The sequence below is a fragment of the Chlorocebus sabaeus genome, chromosome 7, assembly GCF_047675955.1.
Source record: "Chlorocebus sabaeus isolate Y175 chromosome 7, mChlSab1.0.hap1, whole genome shotgun sequence".
Lineage (NCBI taxonomy): Eukaryota > Metazoa > Chordata > Mammalia > Primates > Cercopithecidae > Chlorocebus > Chlorocebus sabaeus.
Window position 1 is genome coordinate 56,036,275 of NC_132910.1, and position 27,196 is coordinate 56,063,470.

The 27,196-nt window shown below is 35.9% G+C and overlaps 1 protein-coding gene across 2 annotated transcripts; it reads right to left on the bottom strand.

Annotated features, from left to right (window-relative positions):
- CXXC4 (CXXC finger protein 4) lies at positions 1 to 26,721 on the bottom strand. Of its 2 annotated transcripts, XM_037990494.2 has the most exons (4): positions 26,396 to 26,721; positions 26,202 to 26,277; positions 22,418 to 23,748; positions 1 to 4,094 (listed from the first exon to the last, which is right to left on the bottom strand). In XM_037990494.2, exons 3-4 carry the CDS (start codon positions 23,489 to 23,491, stop codon positions 4,050 to 4,052), a joined length of 1,119 nt encoding a protein of 372 aa, XP_037846422.1. In that variant the 5' UTR covers positions 23,492 to 23,748; positions 26,202 to 26,277; positions 26,396 to 26,721; the 3' UTR covers positions 1 to 4,049. The 2 variants fall into 2 exon arrangements, with proteins under 2 accessions (XP_037846422.1, XP_037846424.1); XM_037990496.2 differs by lacking the exon at positions 26,202 to 26,277.
- Positions 26,722 to 27,196: the final 475 nt, after the last annotated feature.

A 27,196-nucleotide genomic window follows, 5' to 3' on the forward strand; every position in this document is an offset into this window, starting at 1 on the left:
GATATTTTGAATACTAAAGTCCTTTATTCAACAACACAGAAATTTCACAAAAACAACTTTACTGGGCAAATTGAATGTGATTTTTTTTTTACTTTTTTTTTTTTTTTTTTTTTTTTACAGTTTTGTACATGCCCCATAAGTAATTTTCTTTAATAAATACACTGTTTTCCAAAACCGCTTTTTAAATAATTGCACAAGCATACATACACCTTACACAAATATCTATTAGAAAATTTAATAGATAACTGCACAGTTCAGAAGAGGAGAACACTGTGAAAGGAGTACATTTTGTGGCCCATGTTCCTGAAATATTTGTTTTGCAATTGTGAAAATGGAATCCCTCCTAATATAGTAGCTGTCTTTTATTCACTAGGAATACAGATCTCAGTGTGAAATGCCAAATTTAATAAAAAAAAATCGGAAACATTTAGCTGTAACATGAGAACCAACTGTTTGATATCACTGTGAATCTAACCATGATCAAAGACCCACTACGGCTTGTTGCTGAACATATTTGACCCTGAATACTGTGTTCATTTAATGGCTTTCCTTTTTTCATTATTTGATTACAGATACTTATCAGCTTAAAGACTTTATGTGCTTTAGCATTAATTGCACAACTTACATATCAGGGTTTCTGATTGAAAGGAACAGAACATTCCTTTCTTTTAGTGATTGCTTAATATTAATTCATAATAAGCCCACCATCCCTCGTTCCCTATAAATGTGTTTAGAAGAAGGAAATTGAGTGTTGGGAATTAAGCAACCAGGAGACATCTTTACATACTCCTACAGTGGGGGAAGACTTCCTATTTTCTCTCCCAAGGATGGAAACATTTCTACTTTGAATCTGACTCCACCTGTAGACAGACAGGCAGAGTCCATTGGAAAGCCACTTTGGTCTGAAGGCCTAGTGAGAGGTTTGCATTAATGATGTTCTTCGTGATGTTATGGTGCTGAGTGACAATTGAAAAGGAAATTGGCTCACTGCACTATGTATCAATGCCTCAAGTATTTACCATGCTCTCCCCAAATGCTGGCAGATTATGGCATCTCTCTATGCACGCCTAGGGAGGACAAGATCCTGTGTGCGTAAACCACTCTTACAAAGTTTTTTATTCAGTTTATCTGATATATAATTATTAAGTTGTGTATAGTTGTCCACACAATCTACATTCTGAATTTTCTTGACGGTGAATATAAAGCATACAGCGAGGAATTTTTAAAAGTTACATTTCATTGGTATTTTAACATCATGAAAAATGTAAACCTTCAAATCACTGCCTTAGGTTTATAATGATAAGCTTTACAAGTTCTCAGTACATGGACATATGAAAAAGAAAACTAGAGAAAGGCCAGAAGAGTCATCTCTTTCTTCAACATCACCAGTGAGAACTTTATATGCACCCTACATTATATAAATGGAGTTTAACCAAAAACATTAAAAAGTGGGTGGTATAAAAGAACAATATCAAGAATAAAAAACATAAGAGAATGAATGAAACGCTAAACTTTCTCATTTAAGTAATCAACAAATTTTCTTTCATTAAAAAATGAATTGACATGTAAAACACCACAGTTTACAATATACAGATTCATTCATTCTTTTAAAAAGCAAACAAACAAAAGAACACCAAGACATGCAATACTAGAATGTATTTTAGACTCTCAGTATACTGCTATGAGATCTTTATGTTATTGTATGCCTAATATAGCCTGACTAGAAGTTTGTTTCACTTCATTAATAACAATCATCATTTTCCAAAGAGCAAGGCAAGCTTATTCAAGTGTGAAAGTAAGTTTTCACTTACTTGTAATTAATTAGCAAATTGGTAAACAAAAAACAAAGAAAAATAAAATAAAATAATGGAAAAAGAAAAAAAAGAAAAACTCATACAGCTCTCATTGGTCCCACAGCAGAAGCTGAAATTCTAACTAGATTGAAACCCTGAAAGAAATATACATCAAGTAGAAAGCTATCTCAAAATTAATACAGTATATAGCACATTTTAGCTTGTAATCAGTTAATTCTCATCTCTAAACATGGATGGATGTAACACATCATGAGTTTTTCTTGAAAATGCTTGTTGACCATAACTGTGGACCATGTATTCATACTCTACGTGAGGTAAGTCACACTTGATTTTCAAATTGGCATGTGTACATGCTTTGTCCACCCTCCCCCAGTACTTTCACCATGAAACACTCTTTCTGCTTTTTAAAAAATCTTTTCTGTCCTATCATATCCCATTCAAATCTACAACTAAATTTTTAAAAATATTCACTTACTAGTCTTACCTAATCTTTACAGCCTCTTTCATTGTACCATACCCATTCTCTTCTCAAATTATCTTTCTTCGCGTGATTTACTTTGCTAACATTTTTCAGCAAGCTAATGGATGCAGTGGGTTAAATCAACTGGCTAGTGGACAAAGAACAAAAAGTTGCAGTAGGCAACTTTTATACTCTACATATTTTTGCTTAACCCTGTTCTACTCCTGAAATTGAAAATAGTCTTTATAATTGAGACAAACAAAAATAAAATGAAATGTAAATATTTGTCCTGATGGGATGGTCTTAAGAACTCTGACTGTGATAAGAAAACCAACTCCTACATGAAAAGGTAGCACAGGTTCTATGAAGCATTAGATCCTTTGTGTGTAGATTGTAGGGGGAGGAGTATGTCTTGCATTTATGAAATTCCACAGACTGCAGCCCTGCCTTCTCAGGATGAAAGCGTCAAGTGACAAGGATGGAAATGGCAGCAATGGAGCATTTTACTGAGGGACTAGGGGAAGACCACTAGTCCAACTGGGTGGCTATGAGAAAAGAAAATAAAAAGAGATAAAATGCCTCACTTTTATGAATATGTTTAATTCTTTGTAAATTAAAAACATATCAAGTCCTGCCTCAAGGCAGAAGCCTTCAACATATTCAAGTGTTAAAACTACCCATTTAATATCATACATGAAATGAAAACATTGGGGTAGTTTTTATTAAGATTTTTTTCCTACAGAAAAAATAAGAAAACAATTAAGAAACAATAAAATGTATACAGCCCATGTTGGGCTGGGGAAAAAAGTCAGTTATAAATTTCCCCCTCCTAAGATATGATACTTTATTCTTTAGCCTAAAAAACACTGTTTTTATATTAAAAAAAATTATACAACTGATTCTGCATTTTCCAACTACTCTGAGTACTCCGCCTTACAGTGCAACCCAGGACAAGTCAACTACACTAAGTATTTGGGAGGTATACCCTTCTGTACAGCTCGTTTGTAAGCAATGCAAGTGCATAACCACTACTCTAATATAGTGCTCAAAAGATTAATTGAAACTTTCATAACATCTTCCCCTCTTACAACAATAAAACTGAAGGTACATGGTGGATGCATCATCATCTTTTAGTCTTGTAAAACTTGGCATCAAGTCTCTATGGAAAGATGCATGGCAAAATGGTGCCAGTGCTGTTGCTGCTTCTAAACCACTGGCAAAAAATAGTTAAAGCTAAAATTTATTGCTCCAGATTTAACTTGCAGAACCATACTGTTGTGTACAAACTGTTAATCTCCATAGATGCTCAGACATGATTGTCTCCTTGTGTCTAAACACACAAAATACAAGCTGCTATCTGTACAGTTTACAGTACTGAAACACATATATTTGAAAATGAAGTATAGATATGTACTTTGCAAAGATACATGATTTTACAGCAGGGGTTTACCCAAACTTATTTTTTACAGTCACTTTCAAAATAGACAACAACTTCACTACTATAGCTAAATTACATCAAAGAAAGAATCAGGGTATTGAAAGTAAATAGACTGGCCAATTCTCCAAGCTCCCACATTATTTTTATGTCTTTTTTTCTTTTCCTTTTTTTTTTTTTTTTTTTTTTTTTTTTTTTTTTTTTTTGAAGAAACCCCTATATGTAAAGTGAAAATAATTTCTGGATATTTTCTTCAGTGGTGGACTAAGCAGTTTCTTAAAACAAGACATTAGTTTGCCCTTCATTTCCAAATGCCTTGAAAATAAGATATACTACTGCTTTAAAAGAACCATCGGAATGCTTCAGCGCTGGGAACAGGTGTTCTCTATAAAAAAAAGAGCAAGAAAACAAGTTAAGCTTTCTTTCTATGCCAATATAAAATTAGATTTTTCTCCTTTACACTTCAACAATATTTTTAGCTACCAATATACAACATAATGACTTGTATATTTCAACATTTAATAAAAAGAAGAAATGCTCAATCTTATAACATGGCAATAATTAGAATATTGAATTTAATGCTAACTTGCTGAATATACTGATTAAAACACATTGGTTTAAAAATATAGGAAATGTAGCCTGAAACACACATAGGAAGCAGAATAAAGGGAAAGTTCAACCTCTTAACCAATATTAGGAAGACCAGTCAGCACAGGTACTTAAAATCTTTATCTGCCTTGCAGAATGCCTACATAATTTTGAGTGGATCATCTTACTGTCACGATAACATGCACACAGAAGGCACAATCACATCATGAAAAAAGAAAGGATTCACTTTTGCTAGTTAGCTTTCTACATTAGTCATTTCTAATGATAGATATTTATTTTGTATTTTTGTATTTCTAAAGACACAATCAGCTATGCACATGGTCTTAAACATGAGTGAGACATGTAAGCATTCTATGCAGTGAAAATGACTATGATTAAATTACTGTGCCTCTAACCACCCTAACAAAAATGCAACCGAAAACTGAAACTGAAATTTAGGCCACTGTTTTATGTACAAAAATCACAATATATACATACATATCCAATTATGTAAAGCTGATGTTCAAAATTCAGTTAAGTAATTTATTCTGAATATTTTCTTAAATGACAGAATAATAACAAATATCAATATTACCTGCAATACTTATCAATTATTAAATTCTAAACACATTTTATAGTCAAATGAGAACTATACTGATAAAACATATCACTGTTTCAAAGTGAGTTTCTATTTTCAACAAATTAATATATATAAAAAGCAAACTGATTACTAACCAGTGATATTCAATGAAGAATAACCACCCTATTGAATTGTAAACATACTATAAATGGTTTCTCCAAAGACGTATCAAGCTAGCACCAAAGTATAAACAATCCTCCTAACAAAAAGCTTACAGTTACTACGAGGTTTTCTTGTGAGGTAAATGGTAATTAAGCTTGAATTTTCTATGTATATTAACATCCAATAATTCCTCATGCCATATCCTTCTTTAAAATGTATTCTAATGGTATACATAAAACAACCACATGAATATACAGTGAAAATATGCAAGAAACAACAAGCTAAGAATACATTCTCCTGTAAAAGAAAGTTGATTTTATTCCTTAGACCAGCCCAACAAGCCTGTATAAATCGTAAAATGGCTGCTAAGGATAAATAAGTATATAAATTGATGTGCTGAATGTAAGTGCCAATATATTTACTAGGTAAACAAAAACACATGAACACATACATATACACACATTTCTTGTAATGCATCTTAAAACATTGTTAATAGCACTTGACTTTTGGATTTCAGAAAATAAATACAAAATTCTACTAAAAACCCTCTAATAATTGAGGTTAGCTTTTATTTACTTTCTCACACGTTATTTGGTTGACATTGTCCTATTGTAATTATGTCATCTAGTAATAAAAGTATTGATTAGGATGTCAATTAGAAATCAATAAAATATTTTGGAAAGCAAACCTGCTTTTCACTATCTTTACTAAAATAAGTGTTAAAAAGCCTGTCCTAACAACAAACATAATAAATTTCAAAATGACTGTATTAAGAACAAATCATTGATAAATGACTATCTTCCTACTCCAAGTTTGCATATACGTATACAGAACAAATCTACCCGAGCAGAGTTTCCTAAAAGCACAAACAAAAAAGTTCACTATTCCCATGGAAATTGTACTGATATTATTAATATGTTACACCTTACTCCTGACGGTTTCATCGGTTTTCTCCGTTCCAGCTCACTATGCATACCTGAATCTCTATCATTTGATTTAGTTGGTAAGAAAAACCTCTTCACTACTCTCTAAAGTTAACTTTTGAATAAAGTTAATAATTATATGCTTTGATTACATTAATTTAATCATTATTAGGAAGCTATATGAAGTAATAAGAAAGAACATTCCCATTCTAATATTCATGCCTTATACACACACAAAAGCAATGAAAACTTAAAAGTTTATACCAGATGCTAACTCACTGGCTGATGCCAACTAAGAATAAATTTTATATAAGTATGCACACTTATATAAATGTAGTCATTTCTAACGAGATAAGTTAGATCCAAGCATATTCATGCAATTATAGATCTATGGTTACAGATTCACATATGAAAAATAAACATGTGCATATATATTCATATATATTCACATTTATGTGTATATGTATGACACAGAGATGCCAACTTACTCTCAGATGCCAACTGGAAACAAGATTATAAATATATACTTATGTAATCTTGTATCTTGATAAACATATATGTTTACGAAGATAAACAGCAAAAATATATGGAGTACATTTTTTAAATGAGATGAAGTCCTTATGTCTTAGATATACTTTTAAATCTCTTTTCCAATTCTTGCTCCTCCTGTGCCCCTTTCAGTTATTCAATTTTATTTGCAACATTTAGAAAAAGCAAGCTCATCAAATGCCACTTAGGGTCAAAGGTCATTGTTGTGGGAAAAAAAGATAATCATTTCTCAATACCTGTTAGCAGTAAAAATTAATTAAACAATGCCAACATGAGAAAAGCAGAGCAAAGGTTTTCTACACTTACTTGATATTACTGTGCATCGTGATATTACTATGCATACATTGAGACCAGTATGCATCCCTAGATGTAAGAATATGGACAGTTTATTGCAGGAGAAGTGAGAAGGTACGCAGGGAAGCCTCTTTTAAAAATTATTTCTTCCTTATGTTAAGATCCTTGAGGTCAAGAAGCCTAAAAATGATTAGTTGGGAAATCACCAAATAAAATATGTGAGAAAAATTAGGAAAACTACTGGTGCAGTAATTAGAAAATAATCAAGGCACACACCAGATATTTGTAGTAAGGTTTGTGTAACTAACAGTTGTATTTCAGGATTTTAAGTGTCAAAACTCTTTAGGGCCTGTAGTCTACCCCGAACAGATGTATATTTAATCTCCTGCCCACTTTTCATCAGGAACAATGGAAATGTACTTTAGGACTGATTGAGTTTGTTTCAGCCAAGCTGGGTGAAGCATGAGTTTGTTTCAGCCAAGCTGGGTGAAGCAACAATGTTTTCATAGATAAAATGTGGAGTTAAAACTATAGGTGTCTAACTAAGTTTATACTAATTTGAGGACACGTATTTTTTCATTCTGTCAACTAATGAGGTTATCCTTGTAAGAAGACTTCTTTTTAAATGGTGCAGGGGCTCAGCGCACCAATGTGGGAGATTAAATACCCTGACCAGCTAGCTACCTTTGGATTATATAAATTCAAAGTCCCAGCTAGGGATTCACACTCTTGATGAGATTACAGTGACTTTCTGGATCTCAGTGTTGCTTGCAGGGGATCTTTATCCTGAGTGACAGGAAAGCCAGATTCCCCTGAAGAGAAGGGGGTGGGGAGGTAAAGAATAGAATTGAGTTGATCAGCATTGTTTAAGGCAGCCTTCACTGTTCATGCAGGTGCAAACACTGACACACAGCCATCTTGCTCCCAGGAGGCCTGTGGAGAAACCTGCAGCCCCAGGTCTCTTTCCGGTACCGCTGTAAAGCACAGTGTTTCACAGAACTCATCCCTACACAGGCCAGGTACAACACTACCCTCAAGTCTAAAGGAGTCTTTGGTTTCTCCCTAAATTACATGAAAAATAAGGGAATTTCCTTGAATAAAAGAATGATAAAATCCAAGTCCAAGTACATTTTATATTTACTTTAAAAAATAAATTTAAAAATTAATAATGTTCCTGGAAGATATATATTTCAGTTTGATTTTCATTAAATCAGCAGTGAAGAAATAATTAAACAACCTAAAATAATAAAGAATACGAAAGGCTTTCACCTTAAGGATTTTAGCATGTTTCTCTTTTCATACCTGCGAAGCAGTCACATGGAAAGTGGTATCTTCAGGTGTAGAATGCATCTACATATTCTTGTTATAAATATGTCAAGTCTAATAAAACATCAGCTCCTAAGAGCTGAAAATGGGGTATCTCTAACTCTGTACATATGAGGATATGTGGATTGGCCATTCATATCTAGGTACAGTGTGTAAAATGTAGCAATGTTTACAAAATTGCACTTAAAACTTTTAACAATGTTAGACCTGAGGTTTCAAAAAGGAAATTAATGATAACTTTTGATGCTGAAATTCACCTTAAATACATACAATTTTAAATTGAGATCATGATTATGACCCTAAAAATGTCTAGAACTAGAGTTAAACCTATCTTTCCAATATTTATTCATATACTTTCAAATCAAAAATTTCAGTGACTCACCTAGGCCTTCAAAATTCTACTGTGAAACAAGACGGCTCTCATGATTTCCAACTGGAGGTCACTATTTGGGGATACCGTTATTTCTATACTAATCAAAAATAATTTCCTGTTTTCCCATTTCTTATTAAAGAAACAAAAGTCATGAAATCATTTTATGATTCCCATATAATCGTGAAGCATGCTTTTATCCCAACCAAACTTAGGGTCATTTCAGGCTGTAGTTAGCCAACACCACCTATTGTATAACCTTTTGAAATACTGTTTTCACTATGAGGAGGCCCACTATAAGTTTCTTAGACTCCTGGGCATCTGAGGCCTTGCTACTGGAAACCTTCACTGTATTCAAGTCTATCATTTCATACTAGAATGCAAAGACCTTAATGAATCACTGAAATTCTGCAGTAGAAAGTATGCAAATAAATATGACAAAACATAATAATGGACCCCATTGTTTGCCTTTAGTTATTCAATTATATAGATTTCATTTGTGGCTACATATAAAACTTTCAAACTTCAGAAATTTCTGGATGAACAAATGCAAGAAGTTCCTTATGGTGGAAAAAAAACTACCTTTTTTTCTGATTTGATTCATGCAGAATGCTAAAACATTGTTATACAGGTTCTTGATTATATTACTGACAAAATATCAAAATCTACTTGGAGAAATGGAAAGTTGTATTACATATATAGTATTGTGAATATGAACAACCAGACTGACACAAGTTAATGCATAGTAATATGAATCTTTGAATAATTAATAATTATGATATAAAATAATACCAAGCAAAGGTGAACACCTCCCCAACAAGTTTTTAGCAGAAAGATGTTTCTATATTCCATTTGTAAGTGATAAATTTTAGAAATCATAGTCTAGTAACTAAAATAGAGTTATTAGAAAACACTGGTAAAGTATAGGCTAATAATATAAGAGAACCATTAATGATAATCACACAGTCCAATAATTTATTGCTATTATAAACAAGATATTAATAATATCTAAATTTAATATTTGGAGTAATGTAAGTATATACTCTTTCCATTTTTTAAATTATACTTCACTTTTTTCTTCTGTGTTGTAATAAATCCATATTATGTATTTAATGTATAGCAGATTAATTTTTCTCATAATCCAGATTCATTTATTAGATAACTGTATGTCTTTGGTATAATCACACCTTATTTTGGTCATTACCCAAATATAAACTAAAAACAACTTTCAACATCATCCACTAACTGGAATATTAGACCCCCATTTAAAAAGGGGGAAGTACCAAATAACTAGATAATTTTTATGACAAAACTTTTGGAGGCTTTAAATATTATTATAGGAAACATTCCATATTTTGGTTTCCAAATTGCCATTTGTGACCAAGATTTCTCCAATTAATGATGGAGAACTAGAGATGGCCTTTTCATTGATAATTGATTCTCCCTTGGCTGTTACTCCTGTTGCTCTCTTTGCCTTGCACTCCTATACTGCAACCACCACAGTCACCATCACCACTGTGACAACATGATTTTAGACTGTGACAGTGTGACTTTAGGAGGTAAACCTAGCTAACTTCTGAAAATGGAAAGAGGACTTTATATATTATGTTGTAAAGGCACTAAGTCAAGTCCATATGGTGATAAAGCTTGTCATGAAAACAGATGTCTAAAGGAGAGTGTGTGTACAGGGTGGGAGTGGGTTGGTGGGAGGTAAAATGATAGACAGATTAACACCACGATTCACACTGGTCCAGAAGTGACCAAAAAATATACCCAATTTTGGCCATAGATCTAATGTAACTAGTTAAGCAAGTCTCTTGATAATACTATGTGTGTATAATTCTATTTCAGTTAAATTTGGTAAAAATACTTCAAACCACATCATTCTAACAAATAAGTAAATTTAGTGTATTATAAATGGGTACTTTAGTGGTTAAAATGTTCTCACCCATATAAAAATAAAACATAGCATGGTGGTACCATGGTAAACAGAAAGAGGAAAATCTTTCAATAATTCACAAATTTAAAAGGTATTTATCAAAACAATTTTATATATTTAACCTTATGTGTAAGAGAGAATGTAAAAGAAAATTACAAGTAAAATTAAGATTTATAAAGTAAAAATTAGGTTAATAAAATCAATACTACACCTTCAAGAATGGTTGAAAATATTTATATATATTCCTATGTTCATATTTCATTTGCATGGATACATATGTATAAATATATGTGGTTATAGACTCTAAATAAATATGTGTGCATATATATGAATATATATGTGTGTATAAAACTTCAACAATTCAACTTCTTCTCAAGTAATTCCTGTTGAATGCAGCAATATTGCATTAGGTGAGTTCATTGTGAATTACCCATTGAAAAACAATGAGTAGTCTTTTCCAGACCAAGTGGTTGGACACTTTTGAAGATCTGGTTAATTTTAAAGCAGTCAGTGTAAATATTCATATAAAATACTAGAAAATGAGAAGTCACTTTATCTTCGGAGGCGATGTTTAACCTGACTATCAAAGCTATGATTTGGACACCCTCTAATTTATATGAAAATAAAGTAGTTACACTTCACCTCCATAAGCAAATCAATATGGTGTATCTCTTTTACTATTACAGTTCCGAGATCTGAGAAATATTTATTTCTTAATTACATAAAAGCGAAAATAAGTTTAATAGAAAATTTCCTGTTAGGCTAAGTAGCATTTTGGATGTAGTCACTGAACTTCATGTGGCTCAGAATCTGTTATGAACCATACAACAACTGGGACAGACTCCGCCTAAAATTCACAGCATGTTTTACGTTTATGAACTACTGAAAGGAATTTAGAAAACATTAATTCTAAATATTTCTGTCAACTAGATGCTATCACCAAAATAATTTACTTTGATTAAAACTATAGTTCTAAGAATAACATGTAGCTTTTGTTGTCCCTCCTTCCCTCCCTCCTTTTCTCCTTCCTTCCGTCCGTCCTTCCTTCCTTCCCTCCCACCTTCCCTCCCTCCCTTTATTCCTTCCTTTCAATTGCCATCATATGGAATGCTCAAATTCACAATCACTCTGACTTTGACTTTTGGTCTTTTCTCTTAATTATCTTTTAAAATAATAAAATTGAAAAATATACGGTCAATAATAATTTAATTTTTATCAAATCTTTACATGTTTCTTAACTGTTTAGAAATATACTTTGGTTCATCTATCTCATCAAGAAGATAAATACTATTAAGCATTTTCCACTACCATAACATCATGGTAGGCATTTGCTCTTATGCTGGAACAAATTCTCAAGTATTTAGATTCTAATTTCTCCTGAGGAAGTTTTCATGAACTACCTCTTTTTCTATAAGTATCATGTGCTCCATCCAGAGTATATAAATCTATGTAGAACACAGCCACATTCAGATAGTCAAATAACTAACAAAGGAAATTAATACGTTTAATTTTTCACCATAGGATTTATAAGATGTAGTGATTGATATCGTTCACATCATCATTCTTCGGTAGCCTTTTTTATATACATGATTCTGTATTTTCTTAGAAATTCTCCTTATGATTACTTAAAAAGTACACTGATATTTTGTACTAGCAGTTCATTATAGGAGTTGGATAGCCTCGAGCTCCCTAAACACTGTCATTAGTTTCGAGCGCTCATTTTCCCATCTTGGCCTTTCTATGTTTCTAATTGCAGATTGCAGACTTGAAAATTACTTTAAAAAATATTTTTTAAAAAACCTGAAAACATACTTAGTTTTCCTGAAACTAGATTTTCCATCATGGTAAATGAAAAAACAAAAACAAAAACAAACAAACAAAACAAAACAAAAAGCAACGCTTAGTGGTTCTAGTGGATCTAAACCCAGATCCATGACACCTTTCCATAAATTCTGAGACATTAACTATTGCTTCTCATTTCTTATTTAAACCAGACTCAAGATGACCTTAAGCATGCCATTTCTTTTTGCCAATATGCCCCTTTCTGATTTCCCTTAAATAGTAGCAATCCTGTAACCTTCCTGTACTTCCTTCCTCTCTTCCTTGCTTTTATCTTCCCTCCCTCCCTCCCTTCCTTCCTTCCTTCTTTCCTTCCTTCCTTCCTTCCTTCCTTCCTTCCTTCCTTCCCTCCCTTCTTTCTCTCTTCCAATATAATCTTTTCTCTTATTCAGGTAAAACAAAGCTTTCCAGCACTCTGTAAAATATGCCTTGAAATAAAACAGAAAATATAATAACTACAGAATCACATGCGGTAGCAAGGCAGAGATCATATTAGTCTGTGTTACTTTTCTAGATGTGGAGAACTAAACCAAGGATAAGTCAAGGAATTCTAAGGCTTTTAAATAGGTGTGAGATTGCTTACAGAATTTTCTAAAATTTCAATGTTAGTTTAAATGTGGCCATTTGTCCATTTCTTGGACTGAAAATTTAAAATATAAATAGGGAGGCCGGGTGTGGTGGCTCATGCCTATAATCCCAGTACTGTGGGAGGCTGGGGTGGGTGGATTGCATGAGGTCAGGAGTTCAAGACCAGCCTGACCAACATGGTGAAACCCTCTCTCTACTAAAAAAATACAAAAATTAGACAGGCATCATGGTGCACGCCCGTAATCCCAGCTGCTCAGGAGGCTGAGGCATGAGAATAGCTAGAACCCAGGAAGTAGAAGTTGCAGTGAGCTGAGATCATGCCACTGCACTCCAGACTGGGCAACAGACCAAGACCCTGTCTCAGGGAAAAAAAAAGATATATACATATATATAGTTCCACATATATATGGACTAAGGACTAAGACCTAGAGCTAGAGAATTACATGCGTATTGTAAACAGAGCAGGAATAAAGAACATTTAAGGTTCTTTAAGCTAGGATGTATGTGTGTGTATGTATATGCATGTACATATATATTGGTATACATATATGTATGTATACATGGAACTTAAGTCTTGGAAGATAACAGTTCCACCTAAACATTTGTTAAATTGAATTGAATTTATCAAGGGTTTACTATGTGCTAATTAATACCATATATTCATGAATAGGCAGCATAGGTATAGACCTGCCTGGAATACGTAAAAGTACACTATTTGTAGAAACATTTCCATTTTACTCTGTATCTTGTTAGCATTGGTCAAATATAATTTCTTTCCTTGTACAGACTTGTTCAATAGTGATGCTGCTGTTGCTAGATTAGTGTTTTTCAAACTTGACTGCAACCAAAAGTTATAAATACATTTTACACAGCAACTCAGCACATAGATACACATACATTTCTTTAAGTGTACATAACTGAAACAGAAGTTGAACAGTACTTGCTATTACTACATGTGATAAGCTCATACATTTTCTGCCCCATTCTATTCCAATCTACTTTCTAAAAAATCATGATGGTAAGTTAAAACATTGGTTTCATGGACCACCAACATACTGTCACCAGCAGTTTGATAAACACACCTCCATACTATAGAAAAATGAATTCATGTGAAAAGAATCACATGAGGAAAATCTAAAACCACTCCACTTCATGATGAATTTAACTCTACATATAGCAGCATTACAAAGAAGAGCTAATGTATTTTTCTTATGATGGAAACAAGCCAATATTCTCTCTCATGTTTTTCATGGACTAAAGGTAGAGCACACAAAAATATTTCATGTTTAATGGAAGACTCCACAACTTTTCACTTCTTATACATCTACATATGACTGTTAATTTTATCTTTTTTTTCTTATCTTCACTCCATTAAAATAATCACTTCTCTAATTTAACCTAGTTTAAAAAAAAAATTGCCAATAGAGAAGTTATTCCCAAGCATAGTTATTTTTCTACCCTGATTCACCCACACTAGTTCTTGCCATTTCAAAATGATTAAATTCATATGGTCTTCTATTCACTTAAAAATGTATTTAATCTTGTCTCATTCTCTAAATTTTGGAGAAAATATATCTTCTCTGGCATTTGACAGATTTGCTGAAATAGAAATGTCCATAATTTTTCCTAATCTACAAACATATATCCCTTTCTCTTCTCATCCTTCTTGATCCCTATCATTATAGTATTACCAATAATCCAGCTGTGGTTTGGTGTGGGTTTTTTTACTTTTGTCTTTTAGTCTTTGGGCAAGAAACAGCACTTTCAGCACCGTCTTTCCCATAGTCTGACACTTTACTTTCTCAAGAATGTTTTCTAAAATATGAATTTTAATGCAGAAGAGACACAAATGGGATACCATTTTCCACCCATCTTGGAAGTATTCTCTTTTAGTTACACTTTGGAATTATTCTACCAAATGTTTCAAATGCATAAGTAAAAATAATAACATCAGCTATAACACAATCTGTTTTTCCTTATCTCTAACTCATCTGCCACTCCACTCAAGCCTCAGCTGACTCTCATACCAAAAGTATTGAGTCGTCATTAAAAAAATATATCTTTTTAAAAAATATTTTCTATCATCTAAAAAAACTTTTATAACAGCTGAAGCAAAGCATAAATCCATAATTCCATCTTGTCAAAGTTCTTTCTACACACTGCATTGGATTCTGGCTTAAATATTCCTTTCTCCTTTGTTTCTCATCTTTCTTGGTCAGCATCACAAATCTTTTGGGGCTTATCACTATTTTTCCCCAGAAAAACACCAGCTATTCATATTAATGCTTAGTAACTGTCCTCATTTTAAAAAATATTCTGTTTTTAGCCAAAAACAAACAGAAAAACTTCATATAGCTACTTTACTTTTTATGTAAAATGATTATCTACCTGTTTTATTTCCTATGTATACTTATATGTATATACTTTCCAATTTTCCAAATTTGTTAAATATGTTCACTTTCCAATATTTGTTACACAAGTTTTCCAACTGGAATTCATTTCTTTCTTACAAAAATTCTCTTGACTTCACAAATTCACATTTAGAATATCTCTGTGTCTTGGAAATAAAATAGTCAAATAAAAGTATTGGGTTAGTAACGTGAAACATACACACACATCTATTGAAATATATAAAAATTAATAGTGGTGATATGTCTGTGGTAAGGAAGGAGAAAGAGCACTAAATAGTTGAAATTGGCTCACCACATTGACTGACTTCGCTGGATAATATGCTCAGTTTCCTAAGACATTTGACAATGCAAGTACAGGAACAAGGAAAACATGTTCAATTAGATTTATCTCTTTCCAAGTAAACTCAAGCCATATCTATGCCAACTGCGTGATTAAAACAAATATTCAAAAACCACACATCACTAATGGACATCTGGACTTTAATGTCTGAAAACTATAAGTAACCTGTTGGTTTGTTATCTATAAATACGGTTGCCTTATTCTCCATTTTTATTGATGGTTTTAAAATTGGACTGAGAAATTATATAGCATCTTTTAGTTTGCCAACAATATTAAACTACATATCATATTAAAACGTTATAAGGTAGGTTGATATTACTCTCATCTTATTGATGAGGAAATAAAGTTCAGAGAAGTTATGCTGATGTACCTAACATTGTTCAACTGTTAAGTTACTTGATACTAGTGGCTCTTTTTACAATTTTTTATCTATCTGGTCACATGGAGCACATATAATTTTAAATAAAAAGAAATTAAAATCTAGGAGCTTAGTCATCTATTTCCTGAATATAATTTATGTCGTTTATTATAAACCAAAGAAATACATCTTGAATACGAGGTCTTTGAAAAAGTAATTGCTTGCTTTGCCACAGTCTCTTTAGTAAAAAATGTAGTGGGAAATAAATGGGTTAAAGATTAAGGAAGAGGAAACCAAAACATCCAGCAGGCTTGATTTCATACCTAGCTATGGATTCTCATGTTCTTAAAATAAATTAAGAGAAAGCCCAGAAGTTTCACAGAGGAAAAAATATTTCTCATAATGTTTTACAGTAGAAGTTAACAAGCCTGCTGGGATCCTTTTAGCCCCTGCAGAGCTAAGTCTTCAACATTATTAAATGGCTGTCGCATCTGAAGTATGGTACAACATAACTCAATAAACAACAGAAAACATAAGATGCTGAATGGAGGGAGGCTTTTCGATTACCCCAAAGAATAATTCAATTTCAGGACAGGTGTTTGCACGTGATGGAACAAGATATGACTCAAGGATAAAATCACTCTTACGCCCCTCCCCCAATATTTTGAAAATCCTAAGAATAATAGCAAAATGCTAGATTTAAAAGTATGTTAAAAATAGGCAGAAACACTGAAGCACAAACGAAGGAACAAAATTACACATGCACAAAATTCTCAAAATTTACATGGATTACAAAAAATATATACTTTCTTGAAAACAATTTTTTATAAAAGATTATGCTTCCTAGAACACCCTGCTTCCCCACCTAAGGTCATCTGACATGTTAATCAGTGACTAAAAGTCACATTACTAATAAAATTTAGATTTTATTTTCAGTTCATTTTTGCTTTTTTGCAAACTAATCTGGGAATATGAGAGAAGCTATAAAAGAATTAGTCCTTTCTCCAATTTGTATATCTACATGGCCCTTCAAATAAATCTTGAATTTAACTCATGACTTTAACTAGATATTTCTATATGACAAATGCAAGCGTTTATTTTTGGTATTTTGCATAATGAGAGTAAAAATAAATTTGAGAAAAAAGCATATCCACTCATATTGAACAGTAGGACATTAGGTCAAGCTTTTTCAGAGCAAATTAAAGTGAAATGTTTCCTGCATATTCAGACAATCTGTCCAATTGAGGTTGAGCAATAAATTCTAAGAGCACCAACAACTTTAGACAACTTTCTGAAAAGCACACTTTCAACCTATGCCTGATAAATACTCAAATAGTATAATGTTTTACTTTGTATCCAGAAAGATACTTTGTATCCAGAATATTCCAACAATGTTTCCACCCCACCATGGATCTTCAGTCTGGAACCTGTTAAACAATGTTCCAACTGGAGCAAACATGGATCAAATGCCTGTTCTTTTTGCATGCCTTTCAATTTTCAATCTCACAGGCTATTTTATTAAATTGTTCTGTACTTATCAATCTATAAGTCTGACTATGCAAAACTTAACTATTAATTCAGAAAAGTAGACGACTGAGACTAAACAAAATATAGAGAAATACTTCAGCAATCAATTATTTAAGAATTTGAAAAGCCAGGCAACTTGTATTTCTTTCATCACTAGAAACACTTTTCATTCTTAAAATATCCAAATATTTTTCTCGGATTTATTTTTTTAAAATTTGCTCTTATATGCCTTGTGTTTGCTTGTTTATATTTTGTTTGATGATGGTTGAATTTCAAACATTCTTATGGCATAATTTACAAATTAATTTTAATTGCTTTATTTTACTATTCCTAATTGCCATCTAAAACATGACTTAGAATTTACATGATGGTTGGATGGGTGAGGGTACTGTTTTCAATAAGGAAGTATTAAAAATGTACGCTTTGTAAGTTTTTAAACTGACAGTTAAAATTACACGTATTTACTGTGTGTACAACATGATATTTTGAAGTATATAAAAAACAACTTTAACTCCCATGTATTAAATCCAGTGATGGAAAAATAATCTCATTGAACTTGTATTGCAGTTTGATGCCTTGGCCACAAGTTCATTTGTAGCTTTTGTCAAAGACAAAATTTTCCAAGCTTTTTCTTTATTATTTACAAAATTGAGGTGCTTTTTCCTATATTATTTATATGTTACATTCTAATGTTAATATACTATCATTTTGTTTGAATTGTATTGAAAAAATTCCTCTTTCCCTTTCATATTTAATTATATATTTGCATTTTTTGGCTAAAATAAAAATATTTTTCTACTGGTAATTTTCTTAATCTTGAGATGAAAAATTGAGGACTCATTTTTTAAAAAATTATGACATAAAAGAAAAATTGGTGGATGTCTCCATTTAAGACACAAAACATTTGCATTTTATCCATAGATTTTTTTAAGTTAACAAACCTCAGAAATGTATATGTTCAATTATTGACTAAAAGCTCTTAGTCTGAGTGACACACCTATTTTACATCTGGTCTACAAGTTAATTTCCTCAGGAGGCAGGTGCCACCTTCCTGCACCCATTACAGACGGTGCTTTGTCCAGAGTTTTACAATTGACATTTATGGTTGGGGCTCTTAGAACTTAACAGCATATACAACATGTCCCTCCTCCCCTATTACACTCTTCTGAAGTAAGTTATCAAGTTTGAGACAGTATTCGAATTTTTTTTCCACCAACCCCCTTAGAAGCTCAACCTAACTTGCAGAAAAATTACGACTGGCCTGTACATTCGGCAGATAGATTTTTAAGAGATAAAAGAAAGTAAAGAAAAAAAGAATGGAACCATCCTTCTTCCTGACTTTCCAGTTTCTCAATGTCTTCACTATAACCTGCCCTCTCTAGTTTCTTCACCAGCTCAAGGAAAGCCTCAGCGGTGGCAGTGTGAAACTTACTGCAAAGAGAGCCAAGATTGGGGGCAGGGAAATCTCCTGAGGCACTGCTTACTAATGTAATTCCATAAATCAACTAATGGGAGAGAAACCAGATCTGTGTGGTCTCTAATGCTGTCCCACAGAGATCAATCATGTCACCTGAACAATGTTCAGAGACTAAGAGGCTGTGGTTGCCCATGGGACAATTTTATCTATTGAGCCATATCAGATTGGGAAAAGTTAGAAGTATCAGAAATGTAACTGTTGCAAATATAAAAACTGAAGGATTATCTTTGCAAGAGACAAAGTGTTATCATGTAACTTATAAGGATCTCCTATATGATCACGTTTATTAAAACATCTAGGAACTTAATATTTTTCATTTAGGATACAAATTTTTAAAACAGTTTTTGTCACACAAGGGGCAGACAGCATTTGTAAGGACTGCTTTGAACAATTAGTGGCTATTTTTTAACAGAGTAATTGACTTACTGAACAGTGGTTATGCAAATACATGGTGCACAGTATAACAGAAAAACTAAATGTTTTGTGTGCATTATCATATCAAATGTGATCAAGGGGTGATTTTATAAACACATTACTAGGGCATCATAAGATGCTCTTAAGGTGAGACTAAGCAGAAAAATAGAAGGCAGTTTTAAAAGGAACACTAGAGAGGAGGCTTTGAAAAAAATCTGGATGAGAGTCCCAACATATCCATGCGAGTATGTCTTAATTTTCAGTTTTCTCACCCTGAAAAAAAAAAATGACTATCTCCAGTCTTTGGGATGAGAACAAGTCACTGGGAAGAGTGGCACATGAGGCTTGAAGTGATAAATAAGAATATATGTTATTATTACGATCCAGATGTTAATGGCATCCATAATTCAAAGCCAACAAATATTAACTATGGAGTTTACATCTGGAACCCACAGGTAATATCCACAATGAGTCCCCAGATCACTGCCCTCAGCCAGGAACCCATCCAATCTCTAAAACATTTTCTGAGATGAGGATGAACCAAATTTAAGAGAGAAACCAGGTCAGCAAGGGGATTTTCACCTCCCTGCAATTCCTCTTCCAGCTTTAGCTCAGTCATGGAAGCCCTGTCACTCTGACGTGTGCTCAGCTGGTTTCCTACAACCATAACTGTATTTGCAGTTTAAGGCAGTCATGATGGCATTGTCTTTTTTAATGATCTAGATAGAATCTTATACAATTTTTTATTTCTTTTCACCAAATAGTATTTCGCTAATAATCTTAGCCTTGAAACACGACCCAGGCTCTGATAGAAGGGGTCTGAAGTTAGAAGATCACCTTGAGAGTTCAAAGGAAAAAATCAGCTTCCTCTTCCATCCATACCCCACCTCGTGAAGATTAACAGAATTTTTGTGCATGATAATTTTTAAAAAGAAGAAAATGGAATTTTGTGGGATTTTGTCATCAAAATGCCTGAAGAATTTAAATATCACATCAAGCTTGTAGGAAAAACATCACATAAAAAAAATTACACCAGCATAGAAATTTGTGCAGAAAACCTACTGGTACTCATATCAAACTCCTCCAGGGTAATTATTTACTAAATAAATCAGAATTACTCAGTTACTACATATCCTAAATTGGGATGCAAGTAGTGCCATGAGTCTAGCTAAAGATGAGGCCTAACAGCAGAACCAAACTTATAATTCTAGATACTACATTTCAGGAGGAAAAATAAAAGCCATGTTGTCCTTATCATTTGGGAATAGAGTTTTTCAGTATGAACTGAATTTTAATTTCCCATAGTCCTTAGAAGTTACAATAAATTCATCCAGAAAGGAAGATTCAAAAGCTATTTTTTGCCACCTAAGAAAATACGTGGACCTGAATTATAGTTGCTATTCTCTTTGCACAAAGAAAGTTGCCAAAGAAAATACAATAAACCATCCAGGAGTAAAGTTAAACTTTCCAAAAAGAGCTGATGCATCTTATAAAGAAAAATAAATGCAAATGCAATATTTTGATGAAACTGATCATACCCAATAGTGAGCATCAACATAATTCTGATATTTTTAGAATCCTAGAGTGCTATCTAGTTTGATTTACACAATTAAAGTTTTAAAAAAACCTGTATATTCTTTGTGTTCGAACCTGTACCAAAGATCTTTAACCCTTCTCTTTATTATTTTAAAGACTGCTTCCCAGTTCATAAAGAAAACTCCTTTAAGCAGTACTCACAATTTTTAAAATAATTTACAGATACCCCTAAGATAACTTGTGAGAGCCACTCTCATCCTGCAATTCACCCCGCAGAATGTTAAAATGTTAAAGCACAGAATGCTAAATCCACCACCTACAGTCTCGTATATATATGAACATCTAATTATCTATCCTGTAAATTTTATCAAGAGACTATAACTACTTGTCCACATTTCTTTGCTTAATATACCATCAAAGTCATTTACCTGTGATTTTTCATTTTTCTCCTTTTTTGTTTTGATCAGGACACAACACAAAATTTGTATCCAACGTATCAATCTCTGTATTTAGCATAATTCATAGCCTAATTTAACAATTACTTTAGTGAGCATCTGTACAATATCTGTTTTAAAGACCTATAGGTAAAAGAAACTATTATTGACCATATAAGGTATCAACCAAAACCGTGCTTGGTGTATAGACCAACTTTGTAACCACAAAATGGTTACTTTGTCCAATGCAGAGCCCAAGGGAAATACTTTTTTTTGTAACTGAGTTTTAGAAATTATTCATTCTGAAACTATATAAAATAATTTTTTAAACAAAATCACTCTCATCTGCCCTGAAATTAACCAATTGTATCCCTTTATTCTATGTCACATCTCCTTAAAATTTGCAGGTGGAAATCCGCTTTCTACACAGTTTCAACTTTCTCCAAAAATACCAGCTATGCAGAAAATGAAATAGGAAACAAACATTCTGCCTTGATGAGTAGAAAAACGATTCTAGAAGGGGACAGGAAATCCCCTTCTGAATCCAGGTGTTTCAGCTTCAATGAATACCGTTGTGTGGTTTGTTATTGTTTTGTCAATGAGAACAGGCTTGTGTGCCACAAACTGTGTCCTCACTGTTATAACTGGGCCACTAACTTAGCCTGTAAACTTGCATAGGATGTGATGTGTCCAGTCCTTTGGTCAAAGATGCCCCACCCTTTTTAATAAGGAGCAGGAGGCATTTTAAACCACCAAGGGAAAACATTGAGCATACTGAATGTGAAACTTCTGATTCTTCAAACCAATTACATTATTTTTCCCCCAGGGATAAAAAGGAGGGCACTCTATCAGAAGGGCGGTGTCACGTGAAGTGCAGCTGGGGCGGGTGGTGGAGAGGCCAAGCCTTTCGCAAACCACCTACAACTCTTACCACCTGAATGAAGTTTCTGAGAAGGGGTACTGCATCTTGAAGCCAGACAAGAATCCCTGAAGGGGAGAGGGAGTGAGGAGGGAAGGGGGGAGACTGGGAAACAAGAAATCATCTCCTCTGACCTCTAGTGAAGTGCCAGGTTTTTTCTTTAGCTCTTCACATTTTCTAAATTTGCAGATCTGGTGTCCTGTTTTGCGATTCCTGCAACTGCTGCAAACGCCACAGTTGATGAGCCTCTTGCAGGGCACGCAGACCCCACACCTTTTCCTCTTCTTCTTGGCTGGGTTGGCTCCGCCAGCTCCCCCTGAGGAGGACGAGGAGGAGGAGGAATGATTCTGCGGGCAGTCTGCCAGATTGGCAATTTGAAACGCACTGTCTGTGACGGCTGCTGAGGCTGCTGCGGGGGAGTGAAGGGCTGTCATGACGATGACCCCTGGAGGTAATGAGATGCCCCCTAAAGCCGGGATAGCGGAAAAAGTCCCCACGCGCTCGGGGAGATTCATTATCTCTGCTTCAGCAGCGCCGCATTTGAGCTTGTTCATGCATTCCCCCGCCAAAGGTCTGCAGTGTTCAGGGGATAAGGTGGAGAGGAAATTAGTATTTGCCATTTGCAACGACGGCTCTGGCGGGCAGCCAGCTTTCCCCAGCCTCTGGGAGTCGTTTCGGTGGTGCATGCTGGTCCTGCTGCCGCCGCCGCCGCCGCCGCCGCCGCCGCCGCCACCGCCGGCGGGGAGGATCGCCGAGGAGGAGGAGGCGGAGGAGGAGGCGGCGGCGGAGGAGGATTTCCTGCCGCCCCCCCCGCCCCCGCCCCCGCCCCCGCCCCCGCCGCCGCCACCACCCCCGCCGCCACCCCCGCCGCCGCCCCCACCCCCGCCGCTGCCCCAGAGCATGGCGGTGGCGGCGGCGGCGGTGGCCGCGTTGTCGCAGTTCCAGGGGGACATGCCGATGCGCGCGGCGGCCGCGGCGGCGGCGGCGCTGCTGGGGAAGATGGGGGTGGTGATGCGCGCGATCTTGGCCGCCTGTGGGAAGGCGCCCCCGTTGGTCTTGTAGAAGGAGGTGGCAAAGGAGCGGTAGCGCTCCATTTCCGAGTTGTAATCCACAAGGCTGTTTAGAGCCCCTTCGGGCAAGTGGCTTTCCTTGGGCAAGCCCGGGGCCTCCGGGCTCGGCCCGGGCTCCACGCAGACATTGGTGTTCATGGTGCAGGGGGGGAAGAAGGGGTGCAGGGTGGAAGTGGGGACCGCCTGGTCCGACACCTGGGTGGAAAAGGGGGAAAGGTGGGGGGGAGGGAAGGGAGTGATGGTGGTGTTGGGGTGGGGGCTGAGGCGGGAGGGGAAAGTGGGTTCGGGTGGGGAGAGCAAGGTGAGGGCTGCTTTATTCCTCTCTGGGGCTCATTTCCACAGACGGTGAATTCCCAGGCAGCGTCTTCCTTTGCATTATCCTCCAACTGTTACAACTAAAATAAAGAAAGTCATTCCAACGAGCTGCACGAGGAAAAAGATTAAAAATAAATAAACAACCTCCCTCACTAACCCACCGCAGACAGCGAAAGCTCCCACATTCTTCTATCAGGTCCTTTGCATAAGAATCACCAAGATGTGACCCCCCCCCAGCCCATCCCCCCAACGCTCCCAACCCCCCTCCCTCCCTCCCCACAGCAAACCACAGCTCCTCCCCCCTATTCTTATAACCCTCCTGAGAAAATGTATTAATAGCCAGGATACCCAGGGAAAGAGGGAAGACGGGGGTGACAAACGCCTAAGGAAAAGGGCAATTGGAGTGCTAAAGACATGCAAATCATGGGTGGGAGGGCGATACTACCTAGAAGCAGAGGGCATTTAAACATTATGAAATGTGTGAACAAGTGCTGCCTGGGCATGCAAATGCTGTAAAGTAGAAAACAGCAATGGCCCTATGAGGAAAATGAACAGGAAATTAGCAAATGAAGTACTGAGAAAGTCTACAATACATCCGAGTATAAACTGTAAGCAAACACAATACAACTGAGAGCTAAGAGACTGCCCACATACAATCTGAACTAAAGAGGCAGGGAAAAAAGAACTACCAGCTGCCACGGTGTCCTTCTGTGTCTGCGGTCATTAGTTTGAATCCCAGCACAGCTGGCTCTGTTAGGGTCTTAATTCAATGGACCAAGGACAGGTCTCAATTGTACAAGCCATTTGGTGGTGGGGTTTGGTGGGGGTAAGAGGGTGATGTTCTACTTGATTTTTTTTTTAAGGTAGAAAATAAAGATAAGCCACATAATTACATAGATACATATTTGTATCAGCAATGTCTCAGGTTTTGAACCAAGTGCCTGCAGCCTCTTTAAGAATATTCCTAATTATTTCTAATAGAGATTGCTGTCTCTTCCCAAGACAAGAAGAAAGCATGGCACTTTTTGAAAAGGATCTCTCACAATCACTGATTTTTACATTGAGTAAAAGGGGGGGGAGAGCCCTTAAGGTGTTCTTTGCCAGAGAAAAATAACCATTAAAATTATTTTTAAATTGTGCTCTTTTTAAGAGGAAAGTTTAATGTTAACTGGGTGTTTGCATTCATCTCCTTGCTTACAGACCATTATTATGCTTTAGGAAGAGGTATTTTAGTTGTTTATTACAGAGGGAGAAGTACATCACAACCTTTTAAGAAGTAAAGCAAAAGCATAAAGTGTATATTCACCTCAAAAACCAGTTTCTTTGTTTCCAGATTTTTTGGCCATAATATCTTTTTGTGACATCTTTTGAAGGCCATAGATTGGTCTAGAATGTCGAGTTCAGGGAATTCTACATGGGGGCCCAATAGTCTCAGTCTCAAATATTCAGAGTTCAAAATGGTTATCAATTATAGTAATTATGCTTATAATTAGGTTAATGAACCAGTTTTGCCCAAACTCCAAGTGCAAAAACTTCAAGACCTACTGATGAGGTGCTCTAAAAAGAGGGGTTTATGTAAACAAATCCCTATTAGGCAAAGTAAATCAAGATAAGGAACCTCACCCCAGGCTGGATTAGAAGCTTGCAGGCGTCTTTCAATCACAGCAAGTCCCTAATCACTCAGGAACCACCTCTGTGGTTTCGCATTAGGGAAAACTGCTCCCTTCTGAGGTCTGAGGGCAATACAAAAGGTGCCCCCAAAATGCTCTTGGCTAAATATTCTTGATGCTTGGAAGGGGTGGGGGAAGACACAGCAAGAATATGCATATAGCTTCAGTTTCTGCGAATCACATTGTAACTGCAAGACCATAATAACTGCTACTCAGTAAAAACTAGTTATGTCAACCATGCATTAGATATCATCACATTGAGTGGAGGGAAAATTTTCAACGTTTTAGTCTTTTGACCTTGTTCCAAATAAAGAAATAATTTAATGTCCCTTTTTTAGAGTCTTAGAGTGGTGTTTCCAAACACAAGCTTTCCTTGCTTTTCTATTGCCATCACCACCCCCCTTCCTACCTCAAGGTTTAATACCACCAGAAACTGGAGAAAATGATTATGCCCAGTATCCAGGTCATTATTGTTTAATCAATGCATCTCTGGAGCATGAAAAAGGTATCTAAGCCACAGCTATTGTTTGGATTTTATTAAAAAACAAAATAAAACACACACAAATAACTATAGTTCTATGCCAAAGCTAAATTAGAGATGCATACTTCATGATCCTGTTTTGCCTTTAAACAATGTGACTGTACATGCCTAATATTGTATGTCTGGTCTACCAGAGACATAGAGATCAAAGGTCATATTTAACATTCAGGAGGAGGGGCGGGTGCAGATTAATTAATAAATTAATACAGCGACGCTTTTTCTTGCTGGAGTCCAGCATTAATAATCTACTTTCACAATCCCAACGGACAGCAAACATTTAAGAGAAAAAAAAGCCAGAGAAAGAGAAAGAACAATCACTTACCAGTCTCTTTTTATTTGGGGAGCCTTAGAATTTGCAGACGCTGCCAGTCTGCCTTTAATTAGTTGCACATCACCCCCTAACACAAAGAAACACAAATCCAGATGTGTCTTGGCAGCTCCCAATTACAACTTTAATACTTGTAAACAAACTGTTGGGGAGGGGGGATAAATAAATATGCGGATCAAAAAAAATACCTGTAAATGGCTTTTTTTTTCTTGTTGCAGAGAGAAGGAGGAGGAGATGGTGTTAGTGGTGGGGGTGGAAGGAGGAGGAGGTGGGGGGAGAGGAAAGAGTCGAGTGTGAGTGTATGTGTGAGAGCGCGGGGCTGTTGTCGGTGGTCTCTCCTCTCCCAGCGCGTTGCTCTCCGTCCGTCTCCAGTCGCTGTGTGCGAGGGAGGGAGGGAGCCGGGGAGTCTCTCCTCTCTCTCTCTCTCCTCTCTCTCTCTCTCTCTCTCCCTCTCTCTCACCCTCCCCCCTTCTCTCTCTGTTTGTGTGTGTGCGAGTGTGCGGTTGCTGGGGGAGGGGAGCGAGAGAGAAAGGCGAGGGAGGAGGTGTGGAGGCTGGGGGCGGGGGCGCGGGGGTGGGGGTGATTGGCGCCGAGGTGAGGAGGACGCAGGGACGTGGACACCTACTGATGATTGGCTGCAAATTACACGGGGAACAAGAGGCGCACGCGGGCCAGCGCTCCTTTTCACAAACCCTCTCCTCGGCAGAGGAGCCACGTTTTCCCTGCTCGCCTGCGGATCGCCCTCCCTCCTCGCGCCCGGCTCTCCGGCTCAGCCCAGCACACAGGGCTGTTGATTATTTTCTTTTGCTCTCGGAGATAATTGTTTGGAAGGGTTGGAAAGAGGGCGTTTCTGACACTCTGCGTGTGGGGTGTGTGTGCGTGTGCGGGTGTGTGTGTGTGTGTAAATAAACTTGTCTGGGATTTTTTGGCTGGGTTGAGAAGAGCAATACAAGAAACAGAAAAGGTCATGTTTGTTTGAAGAATGCTCT

What these genes read in the sequence shown, in the direction of transcription:
- CXXC4 (XM_037990496.2), bottom strand. Translation starts at nt 23,491, where the DNA reads ATGAACACCAATGTCTGCGTGGAGCCCGGGCCGAGCCCGGAGGCCCCG. An exon ending in AACCTGGCACTTCACTAGAG is followed by an intron (nt 4,095 to 22,417) that starts GTCAGAGGAGAT and finishes TTTTTTTTATAG; the next exon opens with AGAACACCTGTTCCCAGCGC.